A 19,274-nucleotide genomic window follows, 5' to 3' on the forward strand; every position below is an offset into this window, starting at 1 on the left:
ACCCATACGGGGTAGGCATCTATCCAATCGGGATAGGAGGTGCTCTGGCTAGAGACTTAGACTCATCGGGACCATTCAGGTCCTGAGCCACTCACTAAGTACTACACTCTTGTAACAGAAGTGCACCGAGGTCACCATCCTTAGGAGTAATTAAATAACATAATACAAGCTTGAATTCCGCCTCAGAATTTGGCTTAAAGCCTTAGGAAGTTAAGCGAATCCATATGGGATTCCTTCCGAGTATGCATTGAATTACTTTTTCCAATTTAATTATCTTTATATTTCAAAATAGGATTCTTACTCAATCCTTCCTTTACCAAGCCTAGACCCCACCCACGAATGCCTGAGTATGAGGGACAACTTCCTCCCAAGACTGCCTACATACCTGCTTCGGCAAGGGATCAATGCATAAAGTATGTAGTTCTATTTTCTATTCTATGGTTTGATGTAAACTGATTTGTGGGTATGCAACCCTTTCTAGGGTCAATGTCCCAGAAAGTTTCTCTGCGGTTGCTACCCACGATGGCAACACTTAAGCAAAGGCTCAAGATGGCCTATTGCTTGTGGCCTAAAATAACTAGATCCTAATTCTTATCATAAGCATTACCCTTGACCAATTGCCAATCGACAACAATATCTCTTCGAAAATTAATTCCATAAAAGCATTTTTACTCAACCAATCTAAAAGGGGGTTTACTATGGTTTAACTCAACGGATGTAAAATCATTAGAAAATTATCCTATTAGATTATCGATCCAAGGGGGATTACCCGCCCCTTGGATTTTAGCTTCCAAGGGTCCCTTATTACTCCCCGATGATTTATAGGGACGATGCCATAGACGTCGTTGATGTAGCTTTATTAAGTGTTAAGTGCAGTAGTTCAACACAATGACATTACCTGTAAGCATGACCCAAAGGCACCATATATACCGAACGCTACTAGGTTTTGGTTTCCCTCTTCCTTTATTTAGTTTTTTAACTAACATCATGTTTGAAAATAATCACAAAATGAATGTACATAATTAGACCTTTCGAAGTTAATAATTTGAATAACTACTTTTATGGCAATCAAGTACCATTTGATAAAAAGAAATACCATTCTTCTACAACTCAACTAATTAATATATAATAGTATGATAAAGGCAATTATGAACTCATATATTAAAACATGTAACTTGTATGAAGATAATGGAAAGGTAACTTACTCATCAATGAATGCAATTTAACATATAAGTAATACGCATGATGTAAAAATAGTGACATTTACATACAAGATTAAGTAATGTTTACTTCGATCATGAGATTATTTAAAATATAGAGTTACTAGTTCCACATGAGTGATTAGCTTATACTTTTTGGAAATTTTGGATCAAATCGTAATAATAAGACTTATTTGTTTTTAAGTGAGCCAAAATCACTGATCAAATAATCCAATAAATCCCTAAAGGGGATTGAGACAATAATTTTGATTTCAATCTTTTGCTAATTTATTAACTTAACATTTAACTAAACAATTATTAAAAAAATTAACTTAAATTTAATTAAAAATGATTATATAAAAAAATTAACTTAAATTTTAATTAAAACAATCATTAAAAATTAACTTAAATTTAATTAAAAATGATTATAAAAAAAAAATTAACTTAAATTTTTATTAAAACAATTATTAAAAAAATTCCATTGCAAAATTTTCAAAGTGTAATAATTAACAAAGCAATTTTGCTTTGTTTAATAGCCAATAGAGGGGGAGGTGGGGACCATGGGTCCCATCACCCACTGTGGTCCTGCATGCGTAGGGTCATGGGGTTGAGGGGACACTGTGCCCCCCCCCCCCCCCCCCCCCTTCCCCTTACTCCCTTGCAGTTACAATAACTGATCACCTCCTATACGCCATGCAAGAAATTAAAGTTCTTTTCTTTGACCGCCATTAATCTCCGACATTAATACAAATATATATTTTTTTCCCTTTTAACATTCGAAATATATATATATATATATATATATATATATATATATATATATATATATATATATATAACAAAGGAGCATTTACTTATGAAATAAGAACATGAATAAGATAGATAAATAGACAATTGTTTTAGATTGGTTTTCAATAACCAGAAGGTTAATATTTTCCAGAATTCATAGGAGGATTGTTTAATCAACTAATATTTGCAGGGAGATCTTATTTCAACTCACGGGGAGGTTTATTTCTAGATTTCATAGGGGGATTGTATTCAACTGATATTCACAGAGAGGTCTTTGTTCAACTCATAGGGAGGTTTATTTCCAGATTTCACAGGGGGATTGTATTCAACTGATATTCACAAAGAGGTCTTTGTTCAACTCACAAGGAGATTCAAAATAATCACAGAGAGAGATTTAGAATAGCCACAAAGATTTAAAATAATCATGGAGATTTGAAATAATCACAGAGAGAGATTTAGAATAACCATAGAGGAAATAATCACAAAGATTTAAAATAATCACAGAGATTTAAAATGACTAGTATTCACAGAGAGATTCATTTTAAGAATGAGATTCAGATTTCCAGAGAAATGAATTAGAGGGAAGAAGTAAAGATTAAGATTCAATCACACAGGGAAGAGTTTTATTTTCAGAAAAAGAGATTTTTTTTAAAAAATAAAGGAAATATGATTTTTGCATAGATCTAAAATCTTTGGAAAAACAAAAGGCAAGATTATGAGCATATTTCTTAAGGAAAATAAAATAAATAATAGAACTATCTTTTACTTGCATTATGTGGAAGAAACTTATCAATAATTATTTCTGAATAGAAGAAAAAGACTTACACTCTAATAAAACTTTTGAAAGAAGATCTAGAAGCTATTTTTTTTTGATAATATAAATTTCTCATATGACAAAAGGAGAGAACCTGGTTTGCTGAAGCTTGATGTTGAATCCTCTAGCTATCCTTGATCCTTCCTCGCAACTAGAGAGAGATCTTCCAACAACAACTTAAAAATTCATACAACAAAACGAGACTACCAAAGAAAAACTTGGGAAAATTTCCTTCAAAACAAAATCAACTCCCTTCTTTGAAACTTGCATATAATTTTATAAGAAAATTCCCTCCATTCCACTATCTTGAAAATTTAATTAAAAAAGAGATTATTTCCCAATTTTGGACTTCATGCAAATTGATTAGACTTAGTGGGAGGAGTTACATGCAAGGTGTTGGAGAATCCTCTAGAAGCTTCTTATTCTTCCTACAACATGTGCCATAATTGGATGAGGAAAACTAAATAATAATTAAGAAAAATGTATATTTTCCATGTGTGTGTGTGTGTGTTTTATTATTTTATCCCTTTATAATATTCATTCAATCATGTAAATAGCTTATCCGAAAAAATATAATAGAGTTTGTATTTTGAATCCAAAAGTGATAAAGGAGGGTTGTGACAAAGGGACCCTAAACCCAATAGATTTTACCAGGATTTAGAACCCAACAAAGTAGGCTGCTAAAAGAAATAAACTATGAAAAACCGCAGCCAAAATCCAATAAAGATGACTGAAACCAGCAATAGCCAGCATAGTCACGCCACACCCAGCAAAGCTACAGCTCCAAACTATAGCACGAAACAGTAATAATCGAGGGTATACCAAGCACCCTCAGCCAACTATCAGGGTTTTGAAAGGTACCCCTAACCTTCAATAACAACACCAGATTACAGCAGATATTCATACAATTTGAATCTGGCCAGTAGGGGTTTTGAAAGGTTCCCTCAACCTTCAAATTGGGTTTTAAAATGGAACCCAAAACCAGCAACCAGGGGTTTTTCCAGGCACCCTCAACCTTAAATTATGAGCTCAGAACGCCAAACACAGGATTTTCCCCAAACCAAAGACAGCAGAAAGACAAACTATGCCCTTTAAAACTATTAGCAACCGTCCTACCTATAGGATAAACCAGGAACCCATAACTAGAAAAAGGGGGAACAAAGACCCCAAAAACTAGAAGGAAGGAGGCCAAACCAAGAAACAACAAAAAGGAACCAGTCCAGGAGACAAGCTAGGAGTCTAGAAAAAGAACTTCCGGCCCCACCCAAGGAGACTCCCAAGAGAGAAGAAATCGACATCCATAGCCAGTAGCAAAAGGAGCACCAAAAGTTGAAAAACCCCAACATTCCATCTCTCCACCTCAATAGGAAAGAGCTCCACCTCTACAGGACGAAGAGTGAAGCAGAAAGACAACAACCAGCACTCTCCAGCAGCAAGCAAAAACCAGCCCTTTCCCTTCCACCAAATATCCACCTCCATAGGAAATATGGTCACCTCTAACAGACAAGGAGGGGAAGAGAGCAAGAGCCAAGAAACCCCTCTCAAAGGTTCACACCAAAGACAACTCTACAAGAGGAGCACCAAAAGTTGAAAATCCCCAACATTCCATCTCTCCACCTCAATAGGAAAGAGCTCCACCTCTACAAGATGAAGAATGAAGTAGAAAGACAACAACCAGCACTCTCCAGCAGCAAGCAAAAACCAGCCCTTTCCCCTCCACCAAATATCCTCCTCCATAGAAAATATGGTCACCTCTAACAGATAAGGAGGGGAAGAGAGCAAGAGCCAAGAAACCCCTCTCAAAGGTTCACAACAAAGCCAACTCTCCACTTTCATAGGAGGGTAGCCTAACAAAGAAGAACCGAAAAAGGAAGCTCCTTTGAAGAACCAGAGCGCCAAAGGCCAGAACAACAACAAATCCTCAGCACAAAGGAGAGGAGAGAACACATAGAGCCTCTCCACAAGAGATCCGCCAGGGTCCCAGATCCGCCCAAACACCATCAGGATAACACTCCCCACCAAAGAAAGAGCAGAAAAAAGGCCAATGATAGGAACCACCGCACACCCCTGATGACCAAAAATAGAGGCCACAAAAAACCCTTGCCAAAACGCCTCCATTGTTGACACAGCCTCCACTCCTTCCTCAGTGCCAAACTCCTCCACCCACCATTCCAGCAAAGAAGAGCCATGAAGAGCCCCATCGGACGGCTTAGAAGGTGAAAGGAGGAGAGGGATGAGATCATCCCTCATCCGCAGCATCGTCTTCCCCATCTTTTGCAACTCCTACACAAGAAACCCCTCCCACTCCCACTCCCGCTCTCCATTTTCATCTATAGCTAATGGTCCATTGGATGCAAATTGCTCTTTTGTTAGGAAAAAAGAGTTTTTTTTGGCTTTAGAGTAAATCGTGATCTTTAAACTTGTAGCTTAGTAGACTATTCGTATATTAATGATTTTGACTTCAATTTTTTAAAATCTAATAAACAACTACCCTACATTATTGCAATGTGATCTTTATGAAATGCGATGAGGGCCTCCACTAATATTTGAAAAATATTGAGGAAACTCAATTGCCATGGTCTCAATGAGTTTTATTTTTTCAAATTTGTATATGGCTAGGTCATTTTTTTCGTTATGTTTTATTTCATCCTATAATAATTCTAGTTTTATCCTTTAAATGAAGGCATGCATCTTATGAAGGTTGTCTCATGCTAGGAAAAACAAATATCAGAGAGTTGAAATATTGTCCCCAATACTCTTTTAGTTTGTTGTGATAGGTTGAAGCAACAATTCTACAATGATTGGTTTTGGTTCCTCCCTTTTTTTTAAAAGTCTATTGTAGTAGAGTATCTTAAATGTCTTACATACTTTGGCATTCTCTCATTGGCATTGTTGATAGCAAGGCACAATTTGTGCAGAATCTTGAGGTAAGTCACTCACCATGGTCCCAGTGAGTTTTATTTCTTCAAATTTGTATGCCATTGGATCCTTCTTGTTATGTTTTATTTCACTCTAAAATAATTTTGTTCTTATCCATTAGATGAAAACATGCATTTTAGGACAATTGTCTCACACCAGAAAAAACAAATATCGACGAGTCAAATCATTGTCCTAAATGGGGAGAATGCAACATTTATGTATATTGTCCTCACTAATCTTCACCCTATTTTCATTCTACCAACGATCTTTATTACATCATACATGATAGCTACATCTATGGATTTCATGGCTAATATAGAGGCCTCCACACCCATAACAATTCCCACATCTTTTGTTGCTAATGTCAAAGCATCATTAACTCCATCACTCAACATGGCATGCATGCCCTCTCCCTTTAACTCTCTAATAAATCCCACCTTGTCTTCTAGGACCACGAACTTCAATTTCTCCTACCTTTACACCAATTACAAGGGCTCCAAATCCCAGCTTGTCTTCTAGGACCATGAACTTCAATTTTTCCTACCTTTACACCAATTACAAGGGCTCCTTTGTCACTTAAAAATGTTGTGATAGAATTGACTAATCAAATAAACAATAAACAATATGTCTCTTTAACATACCATTACAAGAGCTCCTTTGTCACTTAAAAATGTTATGATAGAATTGCTGAATCAAATAAATAATAAATAATGTGTTTTTTTAACATACTAACTTACATGTATTGCAGCAGGAAAAGAAAAGATAAAATATTAAATTAAATTAAATATCTCTCAAAACCCCAAAAACAATCTAATCAACTGTACATACTTTAGTTAAAGGAGAAGCGAAAAGACAACGCACTCAAAGAGGAGGAAAAATATTGGCGCGGTATAAATGGGAGAAACAATAAAGGGGTCCCAAACAGGAAAAAAGTAGTAAACCCACTTTATTAAAGAGAACACACAGACCTAAAGGTCAATTTTTTTTTACTTCAAAACTGTAGATGAGTGTGAAATAGACAGTCTGAGCAATGTTTTCGCGTCCAAGTTATTTGAGCAATGTTTTCGCGTCCAAGTTATTTGACCAAATTACCAATTTAATTTGTTCCGACATTTTAATGTGTCTAGAAAAACAATCAGACATTTTAAAGCTCTATTTAAAAGTGCCATTTCATACATTTTTCGGATGTTTGCGTGGGCTAAGCTAAGAATAAGATGGTGATTATGCTTCCTCTGCTTCTCTTTTTCTCTCTCTCTACGCTCCCTACTCATATAGCAAAGCTTTCTAATTATTCTGATCAACAAGCTCTGATTGCTTTCAAGGATGCTCTCCTTTTGGATCCATTTAATTCCCTCCTCGATTGGTCTCCCAATCACACTCTCTGCAATTGGACTGGTGTTTTCTGCTCTTCTCGTCGACAGCGTGTGGTTTCCTTGAATCTCACAGGTATGGGATTAGCTGGCCCCATCTCTCCCTTTCTGGCAAATCTTTCCTTCCTTAGAGTACTTGATCTCAAACATAATAGCTTCCAGGGACATATTCCATATCAGCTTGGAAGCTTGTTTCGCCTGAGATGGCTTCGGTTTTCTTATAACAATTTAAGTGGAAGCATTCCCTCTGAATTTAGTCTTCTTTCAAATCTAAAAATCATGGCATTAGACGTAAACAATTTGACAGGTATTATCCCACCTTTCTTAGGAAACATGTCCTCTTTAACAAACATAGATTTGGGCATCAATAGATTCCAAGGTAGTATTCCTCATGTGTTGGGTATGCTTAGTCAACTAAAGATGCTTGATCTTTGCATGAACAACTTAATAGGGCCGATCCCCGTTTCCCTTTCAAATTGCACTCATCTCCAAATGCTGGAGCTATGTGGAAATCACTTAAGCGGCCCAATTCCATGGGAGTTTGGAAGGCTGTCCCAGTTGCAACATGTGAATTTGTGGGAGAACCAACTCACCGGAGAAATACCCAGCTCAGTGGGTAATTGGACTCAGCTGCAAGTGCTGGATTTCTTTTTCAACCAACTCAGCGGCACAGTACCAAAGGAATTTGGGAAAATGCAGCAGCTGAGAAGTCTTGATTTGTCAGTTAATCATCTCACTGGCGTCTTGCCAACTTCAATTGGTCACCTTTCGAATTCATTATCAGTTTTAGAATTACGCTCAAACGAAATTGGGGGAAACATACCAGATGAGATTGGTAACCTCACAATGTTGTCATTATTAGCTCTAGGAAAAAACCGATTCAATGGGACCATTCCATCTGCACTATGCAGACTTCCAAATCTTGAAAGATTGTACCTGCACACAAACAATTTACATGGGAGAATTCCAGAATGTTTTGGCCAATCAAAAAGGCTTGGATTGTTGTCTCTCAATCGGAACATGCTTTCAGGGCAAATTCCACAAGGTCTTGGTGACCTTCCACAGTTAAGAGACCTTGACCTTAGTCACAATCAACTATCAGGGAAAATACCTGCCAGTTTAGGAAAATGCAAGACTTTGGAGCTGGTGGACATGGCACACAACAAACTAACAGGAAATATACCTTATGAAGTTGCAGGTCTTCAGAATCTTGAGTTCTATTTCAATGTTTCTGGGAATTTACTGCAGGGTTCTATTTTGGAAATGAGCAAAATGGTTATGGTTTTAGCTATAGATGTTTCTCAAAACAATTTCTCGGGTGGCATTCCCAGTGCACTGGAAAGCTGCAAGGGGTTAATGTATCTAAATCTTTCTGGGAATGCATTTGAGGGACCAATTCCTGTATCATTGGTAAATCTAAAAAATCTTCAGTACATGGATCTTTCTTGCAATAATTTGTCAGGTACAATACCGGTGGCTTTCAAAAAGATGAAAATGCTCCAGCATCTCAATCTCTCTTCAAACATGTTAACTGGAGAGGTCCCAAAGGGAGGAGCTTTTGCAACACTTGATGCCTCTGAAATTATGGGAAATCTCAGCCTTTGTGGTGGATGGATAAACTTGCCGCCATGCTCTCATTCCAAACACAAAGAGACATCTGTCTCCAAAAAGGTAATAATTCCTGTTGTAGTCGGCATTGCAATTTTGACCATGTCTCTTCTATTGGTAGCATTTTCGTATAGATGGAGACATTCTTGTACCCCTGCTCTCAAAGTATGGCCTCCAAAAATTTCATATGAAGAACTAGTAGATGCAACTGGCGGGTTCAGTGATGAAAATCTTTTAGGAATTGGTAGTTTTGGATCAGTTTATAAAGGGATTCTAAGAGATCGTACAAATATTGCTGTCAAAGTTCTCAAGTTGCAAGATGAACATGCTCACCAAAGTTTCAGCAGAGAATGCAATGCATTAAAGAGAGTTCGGCACCGCAATGTAATTAAAATCATTTCATCATGTTCCAACCTTGATTTTAAAGCCTTAATTCTTCCATTAATGTCAAATGGAAGTTTAGAGAGGTGGTTGTATCTTCGTGAAGGAGGCCAATGCAAATTAAATTTGAGTGATCGATTAAGGATATCAATGGAGATAGCACAAGGAATGGCCTATCTTCATCATTATTGCTTTGTTCAAGTGATCCACCGTGACCTCAAGCCCAACAATGTTCTATTAGGAGATGACATGATTTCATACATAGCAGACTTTGGCCTTTCCAATATTATTTTTGGCAATTCCATGGATTCTTTGACTTCTACAGATGCACTTGAAGGATCTGTTGGCTACATTGCTCCAGGTACACATTTCACATTCTTGTGCAATGTGTTTCACTTGTTTTCTTTGTTTATCTTATAAGTCAGTTATTAATCTTTGTTTATTTCTTATTATAGAATATGGAATTGGTGGAAATATTTCAACAAAAGGAGATGTATATAGTTATGGAATCTTAATTTTAGAGTTGTTGACAAGGAGGAGACCAACAGATGATAGGTGGACAAAAGGAATCAATCTACCAAAATGGACAGAAATGCATTTTCCAAATAGAATCTCAGATGTGGTGGATAATTGTCTTCTTATAGATGCTCATGACTCAGAGACGTCAACAGTGATGGAATGCCTTACTCAATTTATACAAATTGGGTTGTTTTGCACAAGGGAGTCACCTCAAGAGCGCCCTGATATGATTGAGATAGTTGATAAACTAAATACAATCAGAGGTGCATTTCTTGATACCCCTAAAACTCTTCAATTACCATTGAATTAGGAAATAGGGGAAGTTGGTCTACATCTACATCCTAAGCCTAAAGAATTGTTCTTGTTTTATCTCTTACCCAATCCAAAACATAATGATGTCCTAAAATATTATTTTTGATAGTATATATTATGAGCACATGGAATAATGTTCATATGTGCTACCTATATTGGATAGTATATTTTGACATTATTTAGGGCCTATATTTGAAATTGTGAGTGGAAAGAAGATGTGGATATGATGTATTTTGGGCCATATCAATGATTTGGATACATGATTAAATATATATCTTAATAGAATGTTGAATTTCAAAAACAATATATATTTTTTATTATCATGCAATATGAAAAATTTTGTGCTGTTAAATTTTTAAATTTATATTAATATTTAAACATGAATAGTTATTAAAGCTATAATACTTCTTTTTCACAATTATTCAATAAAATAATTTAGAAGTCAAATATTTCTTTGAAATTTTAAGTGAAGAATATTTTTTGCTAAAATGTGGTAAATATTTTAAATTAGATCATTTTACCACTCTTTATAAATCATAATTAGTAGATATATAGTTTTAGGTTTTATACTTTTAATTGAAATTTGTGAGTTGAACTACTAAAATATGTTCCTTTATGACATTGATATTGAGCTTGTAAAGGTATTTTTAAATCTTCCTAGTCTTGGATGCTAGAAAAGGGTAGAACAAGTGAAGATTAATGAAGAAAACAGTAGAACAAAGGAACATATCAATTTGGATCAAGAGTAGAGACAAAAATTAAATCTAGACTATAAATAAGGCACTTATAGATTTTATCCTAAATAAAGCAGCAATTTATCATATAATTTGATGAGTTTTAAAGATGGAAATGTGTCGTTCTCAAAATAGACTTTAGTAAAATTCAATAATATTTAACAATGACCATCATTATTTATTCATAGAGCTAAGTACACCAATCCATTATATTTAATTTTACATCTTAGCATTGAATTTAATAATACATTAGGCCTCACTAGATACACTCATTATATCTTAGTCAATCTACGCTTATTTCATTGCATCTTACTAGTTTATTTCAAGTCATAGTTAAGGAAAGTTTATTTCTTTTATATTTTTGTTAAATTGATTGATCTTGGTTGATCTCATTGTATTTCTAGGATTTCCTGTCACATTAGGGTTAGATCTATAATATTCTAGTTGCAAATATTTTTCCTAGTTGTTAACTTCATTTTGTGTCATTTCACTTCATTAATTTATCCTTATTTATGTTTTATAGTCATTTGCATATATTCCTTTGTACCCACCCTAATTACCTTTATACTTAGCTTAAGGGATTATACTTTCCACCTATTTTGATATATGATATGGATCCAATTCTTTTTAGTTGATATTCATTACCCTTTTCTATACTATTAGATATATTATTTTATTGGGGTTATCCTCACCTCTTTTATAACCAAAATAACTATTCTTTCACTCTTGTGTGTTGTGATACATCTTTTGTGACCTAGGATAGGCATTGAAAGCTACCTCACTCATGTATTTTCTTGATGAAAATAGACATTTAGACCCAAATGACATGATACTTGTAATTCATAGTAGATTTATGTTACATACATGGATCCTCATCATTATTATATGATAAATCTAGTGATGTACAGATATATGTGTAACAAAGGAATCTTCTATAATATCTAATCATAAAAAAATTAAATTGAATTTTTTGGTGTGAATAGGGGTTTTCCCTATTAGGATTACCCCTTTGTGGTGTGAATAAGGTACATTATCTAACTAGCCACGAGTTAGATATTTTTCACGCTCATTCACAAGTTAAGTTTATTTAAGGACTTATAAATATTTCTAGAAGGTCTTACTTACAATGTAATCTCATCTATCTTTAATTGTCTCATGTCATAGGATCAAGACATTTTCCATTACCTTATTCAATCCTACCTATCAACCTTGCATTTATAATCAATGCCTCATATGTACATTTGTAATCAATTTGTTTTCATCCACAATTAAGTTATTCTTACCATACTCTTTTGTAGAAGTTTGATGTTGGTTTGCAAGTGATCAAGAGGTGAGTGGATTTCTCTATGAACTTGTATATGGTAATGAATATTTAGATCTAGAAAACCCCTTCTTATATTTGAGATTTATTTGTGCATGACCTATTCCTAGGGTGCAAATCTTGATAGATCTTGAAAAGTTGTGCATGATCTTCTCTTGCATCATATGATGACTATGAGAATTAGAAATTCATAGAAATACTAGATTGGGGGGTTTACAATTTGTGGATTTGTACCATATACTTGTTTTGGTGCAAATGTGAGTTCACCATTGAGTTTAGAGTGTCCTTGAGAAAGCTAGTTTTATCAATTGTTTTTCATTAAAAATAGATATATGATACCAAATCAATGAGATTTTCTAGTTAAGAAATGGCTGCTAGATGTAAAAGATAGCTACAATTTTGTCGCATTTTGGGCTTAAAAAACCCCCTACCATTGCATCTAAAAGATCCAAAATTCCTAAGATCAATTGTTAAACCGTCAAAATCAAAGTCTTTTACTCAATACTCTTAAAGCAATATTTTATCCTAACACCATAAATTTTGTCTAGACACTTGTCCAAAATATGTATAGTAAAAATTTGTATGGTTGTGTGTTGTCATTTTCATCCTATTCATTTTACTAGTGTAGAGAGAATATTTATAGGGAATCAACATATTTTGTTGGAATAATGTATGTGAAATGAAATAGAAATGGGACTAGTATAAATCAATATGAAAACATGTTAGTAAAGATCCTTTAACCATAAGTATTACATGAAGACAAATCCATTCAAAGCATTATCAAATAATATTAGCACAAGAAGCTAGCTGGGAAATAACTAAACAAAACGAATATGATACTTCCCCATGATGCTCCCTATGACATGACTCTTCCTTGTCCCCCTCCTCTCTAAGATCCCATCACTACATGAAGTATGCCCTCACCTTGAGCACTAGCAAAAAGGATGTCAAATGTAGGATGGGAGATGGTTGACTATGATATAAAGTGTTGCTATGAGAAATGGATGCAAATGCTCTAAGCTATGCAAAGAAGCAATGAGAATGCTTTCTAAACTCTCAACAATGATAAGCTCAATAGAATAACCTTCTTTATAATGGAAAACCTTATTCTCAATGGACAACTTGATCTTCAATGGAAATCCCCCTCACAAAGAAAATGGGAGTTCTATTTATAGGCAAAATAGACAAATGAAGGGTTGAGGTTGAATTGGTTGATGAAGGATAAGGATTGATTGAGGAAGTGTTGATCCTCAATCCATATGCTATCCTTAAAGCCAATCAAATGTTGACAAGTGTTAATGAGGGAAGGCTTGAGAGGAGAGAGGGACAAAGCATTAAATGCCTGAAGAATTGAAGGGAGTCATTAAAGGCTTAAGAGGACTTTGAAGGAAGACATTAAAGGCTTAAGAAGACTTTGAAGAAAACCATTAAAGGATTGAAAACTTTAAAGGAAACCATTAAAGGCGTGAGTTGATGGAATTTAGGTTAACCTTTGGTTTAATAAGAATGTGCAAACCATTAAAGAGGGATTAGGCTAATGATAGGGGGTTTAGACATGATTAGGAGGAGGTTTAACTTACAACTTGCATTTTCTAGAAGATGCAAGTGGGTGAGGGATTTTAGGAATTTAAATAAATATTTAAATTTAAATGTGATAGAATGGATGAAGGGATAAGATGAATTAATTAAACAAACATTTCTTATTTATTTAATTAATAGTCAGAATTAAGTGGACAGAATTGGGTGTCTACAGTATGCATTACCCATACATAGTAAAGTACTTGCTAACTTGCATAAGCATAATCTAATGAGTTGATTTTTTAAATTCATTTATTTAAAATTAAATTCTTGAGGACCCAATTTCATGGTTTAGCCTATGGGAAATCATTGACACAATGCATGGGCTTAAGTTTGAGTGTGTAGGAAGCCACTACTCACCCAAGACTTTCCTCCTCTCATCATCCTACCCCTCCATCAATGATGCATGACTAATGCATCAAGGTCTTAATTGCCATGCAATGTTATCTTTATTTGTTTCATGTCATAGGACTAAGACATTTTCCATGATATTGTTTAATCCTACCTATAAATCTTGCCTTTATAAGAAAGGCTTCGTATATTCATTTGTAATCAATATTTTCAGCCATAATCAATTAAGTTATTCTTTCCATACTCTTTTGTAGATGGTTTGTTTTGGTTTGCAGATTATCATGAGATGACTAGAGTTCACTATCAACTCTTACATGGTATTGGATCTTCATATCTACAAAATCTCTTCTTAGATTTGAGTGTGTTTTATGCATGAGCTATTCCTAGGGTGAAAATATCAAAATATCAAGTGATATGTTGAGTATTCTCTTCTCTTCCATCACATGATGACTTGAAGAATTAGATAATCTTGATATAAATACTAGATTTGGGGTTTCTTCTTTGTGGATTTGTATTGTTGATTTATTTTGGTGCAAATTTAAGCTCACCATTGAGTTTAGAGTGTCCAAGAAAGTTAGTTTTATCATTTGTTTCATGCAAAACACATATATGATGACAAATCTATGAGGTTTTCTAGTTGAGAAGTGAATGTTAGATATAGAAGATATCTACAAGTATGGAGTATTTTGAGCTGAAACAGACCTTGCCATTACATGTAAAATATCCAAAATCCCTAAGATTAATTATTAAGCCACAAAAATCAAATACTTTTGCTCCACACTCTAAAAGGATTTTTTAGCCTATGAACATATATTTTGTCAAGACACTTGTATATAATTTGTCTAGTACAAATTTATATGGTGTTGTTTTGTCATCAATGTCATATTCATTTGATATGTGTAGAGGAAATATCTATAAGGAATCAACATATATTTTGTTGGTGTAATGTGTAACGCCCTACCAAAGAACCTTAGATGATAAGTGAAAATTACACCAAAAATGCATGAATTTTTTTTTTTTTTGAAGTAATAAAATGTCATCATGCATAATAATACAAGTATAATGCTTATATCAAGATAACATTTATCCTATTGATAACTGAAAAGCACAAGTGGAAGATTACACTCTCAAAAACTCTAACAAGATAACACATGGAACCTCTAATGTCCACTAACGTCGATACCTTAAAATTGCAAACAAAATCGGATTGAAACTACACAAGAACACCTATAGGAGATGACTAAATCATCCTCTAATATTGAACCATACACAAATCATGTTCATGTAGCTAAATAAGAAAGCCTTGATCAATTTTGTGCCACCCTGCATTAGAACAGGTCAACTAAACAACAATACTGCCAAGTTAGGCGGGGGACGCCAAAGGGCAGCCAGAGATGCTGAAGAACAAACGACATTTCATAGGCTCAGACGTCAATCCAAAGGTAGAGACGCCAATTTGTGGTTAGGCCAAATTGATGGCAAGCTAGAGAGGCGGAGACATCATTTCGATAAATAGAGATGTTGTTCTAGAGGCGAAGACACCGAAGGATAGCCACAAACGCTGATCTAGGATTTTTTCCTAGCAAGACTAAGTGAATTGGTCGAGACTTTGTCGATCGGGTCCTAAGGTCAAAGCAAACCTCTACTCACCACTAGGAGTATAAAACACAACTGAAATCCACATTTTGGACTTCACGAAACACGCACCAAGTGGTTCTAGTTAAGCATAGATTGGCTCATGATAGCTCAATCCAACAAGGGCTTGGTCAACATCTCATGACCACTATGGGAGATGACTAATTTAATATCCAATACATGAGGAATCACATCTACATTTATTTTAAGCACCAAATTAAGTGTTCTTATGATAACATCATAACTAGCAATTGCACCTTGGTGTGTAATGGGTATGCCAAAAAGGCGTGGAAGATCAATTAAGAAAATATTTTCTCTATTAGTTGCATACATTTGTGCAACAAATGAGCTGAATTGGTAGGCCATTCTGAAAATGATGGTGTTTGTGCCACAAAGGTAACAACAACCTAAGTTAACATGATTAGTGAAGCCCTTTTCTTTGTGGCACCATGCTCGATCTGTTGGTGATGTCATCTTGTGTTTCATTGTGCTTGTCATGACACCTTGTGTGCATATTGGTGTGTAATTCACAGCGTGAATGTCACTTATAATGAAAAAAGTGTCCATCCCATGTTGGTTCAATTAATATCTTGTGAGAAAGCTTGGGGCATTATATTATAAAATTGTTTTAATTTGATTTTAAGTGTATAAAAAATAGTGATGGATGGAATTGTTGAAGTATTTTAAGGTCTCACTTTGCCCCATTCACACCATGATCTTTTGGCTTGAGTCCATGAAGTTCAGAATTCTATTAATGTTTTGTTTTTCTCAATGGCACTTTCGCTTAGCAATTAAACCATGTATGAGCAAGCATTAGTCGAGAAGTGATAGCTTTCAATGAACAATGCATTCACTCACAAGGATTGAAACACATATGAAACAAAACCTCTAAATTAAGAAGATGATTAAACTCCATTACCCACAAGCTCATGTTATTTTTGTAATAGAGAGAGAGATTCACATAAGGGATATAAATAGAGAGGATAAACGGATATATAGAGATGAAAGAGATAAATATATAGAGAGGGAGAGATGGGTAGAGAATGAGAGATATAAATATAGACAAAGAGATAAGAAGTTATATAGGGAAAGAAAGAGGTAGAGAGAGGGAGATATATATGGGTAGTGAGAGATGGAGAGATAAAGAGATAGAGGTATAGGAGGGAGAGGGGAGAGATGGATGAATAGAGAAAGAGGTAGAGAAATGGAGAGATGGATGAATAGAATCTACCATGCCTAGTTAATAGATTATGACTTTTAATCTACTTAATAACCTTTAAATAGATCAAGTACATGTAAAGCCCATACAGATGTTGGTAGGAACAGATACCGGTAAACAATACAACTTAACAATTAAACAAATAATCAATGCAAAACAACCATACCACATAACACCATGATTTGTATGTGGAAAACCCGGAAAGGGAAAAACCACGATGGGAAGCCTACCCATAGTTAGATGATACTTCTGTAGAAAGTATGTGATACAATGAGGGGCCTGCACATGCAAGAAGGCACACTGCCTAGAGTGCATTGCTCATTACAAAAGAGTCTCATTGACTACAGAGAGGCAACAACCATCTCAAGATAAATGGACTACAATCCAATAGAGTGAACTGTCGGAGATATCATCTACCATGCTTGATTAAAGTCCCGATTAAGATCAATACCAGAGGCCTTTGACCTCTTCTTTAATCCAAAGTCAATCACCTATGATTGATCAAGTCTCCTTCGCATATGATATTGCATTCCAAGACCATGAATACTTATTTGATTCCCATGCCACACATGCCACAATCTACAATGAGATCTTACATCATTTTATACAAACCCTAAGACCTAAACAAATTAGGTCGACCACCTAAAAGATATTACAACAAGATCATTACATAAATTAATATTACATTGATATGCCATGTCGTCTTAAGACCAAAACAACAATAAAAAAATTGATAAATCATCCTGAAACATCCTGGTAACGTGTAGAGTACACGTTATCATGATACAGGTCCATAACCTAGATAGGTACTAGACCTATTCTGGGTCCACCACGCCAAAGCAATGTCTTCAAGAAGTTGAAGCACGATCAGAGAACATCTTCAGCATCCTGAAATCCATCTAAAAGCTGCACCAACACCAATTGTGCATCTTGTTAAGATTCCTCAGTGAAAGATCTATTGGTAAAGCCTTAAACTAGTGTCGGTAAGGGTTTACGAGAGTGTATGATAGAATCCTATTACCAAGTCAATACCAAGTGACCAAGATATGCTCCAGAAGCACATACCACATGTGACCAATCATATTCCATAGATCCAAACATGCCAGAAGTCGAACAGATAGTCTCTTTTGTTGGTAACACTAGATCTTCTACGGGTAACCAAAACCTGTCTGTCGGTAACCAAACATAACAACGAGTGTTGACATCAATGACAAAACATCAATGCAACACATAGTCAATTCATGCCAACAATCTCCCCCTTTGGCATTCATGGCAACACTAGATGTGAAAAACATCTAAGTACCAAGAAATGCCAAACAAGTCTCCCCCTGTGGAAGACAACCAATAATCTCCTGAATATAAGTAACTCTCCCCCTATGAATGATATCTCTGTAAAGTTCTAATTTTTTTTTATCACATCACTATCTCGCCCCCTTTGACATCAATGCCATAAATCTAACAAATATATCAAAGCAAGAATATAAACCTTTGTATCTCAAAGCTGACTACTCCCCCTGAGTAGTAGCACCACTCATCAGTGTCAGAATGAATAATGTCTTTGGTAATACATGTCAGATTGATGAATAACTACATCAATCAAGTCTCTGTCGAAGGGGCAAAAACCCCTAACCTATCTCTCAAGTATTCAAATGATTCCTTAGACAACAGGTTAGTGAATATATCTACAATCTGTTCTTTAGTTTTCACATAAACCAATTTGACTTCCTTTGCTTCTACCTTGTCCTTCAAAAAGTTATACTTTATTGAAATATGCTTAGTCTTAGAGTGAAATACCAAATTTTTAGACATGTCAATAGTTGCAGAGTTATCACAGTAGATAACTACCGGTTCACTACAATTTAACCTGATATCCTTCAACATGTGCTTCATCCACAAGACTTGAGTGCAATTAGTTGTTGTTGCAACATAATCAGCTTCTGTAGTAGATAAAGAAATGCATCACTATTTTTTTCTGATCCATGAAACCAATTTCTTTCCAAGAAAGAAAGCTCCACCAGAAGTGCTCTTCATGTCATCAATATCTCCTACCCAATCTAAGTCAGTATATGCACATAAAGTGAAATCATCATTTTTAGAAAACCATAAACCATATTCTATTGTTCCTTGCAAATACTGGAATATCCTCTTTACTACACATTCATGATTTTCTTTAGGATTACTTTGATATCTAGAAACAATAATTACTGCATTCATAATATCCATTCTAGTCTGAGTTAGATATAACAGACCACAAATCATAGACTTATACCTTGTCCGATTCACTGGTGTAGAAGTATCCTTGATAGATAATTTCCCACTTGTCACCATAGGAGTACTTACCGGTTTGGAATTATCCATACCAAAATTCTTCGACAACTCCCTCAGATACTTAGTTTTATAGAAAAATCCCTTTGTCATTTTGAGTAATCTACAAACCTAAGAAAAATCTCATCTCACCAATCATCGACATTTCAAATTCATTCTTCATATTGCTAGAAAATTCATGCACAATTTATCTTCTCCTC

The 19,274-nt window shown here is 35.0% G+C and overlaps 1 protein-coding gene across 1 annotated transcript; it reads left to right on the forward strand.

Annotated features, from left to right (window-relative positions):
• Positions 1 to 6,940: 6,940 nt before the first annotated feature.
• Positions 6,941 to 10,160, forward strand: LOC131065532 (putative leucine-rich repeat receptor-like serine/threonine-protein kinase At2g24130). Its single transcript, XM_058000054.2, has 2 exons — positions 6,941 to 9,441; positions 9,536 to 10,160. Exons 1-2 carry the CDS (start codon positions 6,945 to 6,947, stop codon positions 9,907 to 9,909), a joined length of 2,871 nt encoding a protein of 956 aa, XP_057856037.2. The 5' UTR covers positions 6,941 to 6,944; the 3' UTR covers positions 9,910 to 10,160.
• Positions 10,161 to 19,274: the final 9,114 nt, after the last annotated feature.

Source organism: Cryptomeria japonica, chromosome 4 (assembly GCF_030272615.1).
Source record: "Cryptomeria japonica chromosome 4, Sugi_1.0, whole genome shotgun sequence".
Taxonomy (NCBI): domain Eukaryota; kingdom Viridiplantae; phylum Streptophyta; class Pinopsida; order Cupressales; family Cupressaceae; genus Cryptomeria; species Cryptomeria japonica.

Coding starts and splice junctions, on each gene's coding strand:
- LOC131065532 (XM_058000054.2), top strand. CDS start 6,945: ATGCTTCCTCTGCTTCTCTTTTTCTCTCTCTCTACGCTCCCTACTCAT. Junction 9,442..9,535: donor TGTTGGCTACATTGCTCCAG/GTACACATTTCA, acceptor TTCTTATTATAG/AATATGGAATTGGTGGAAAT.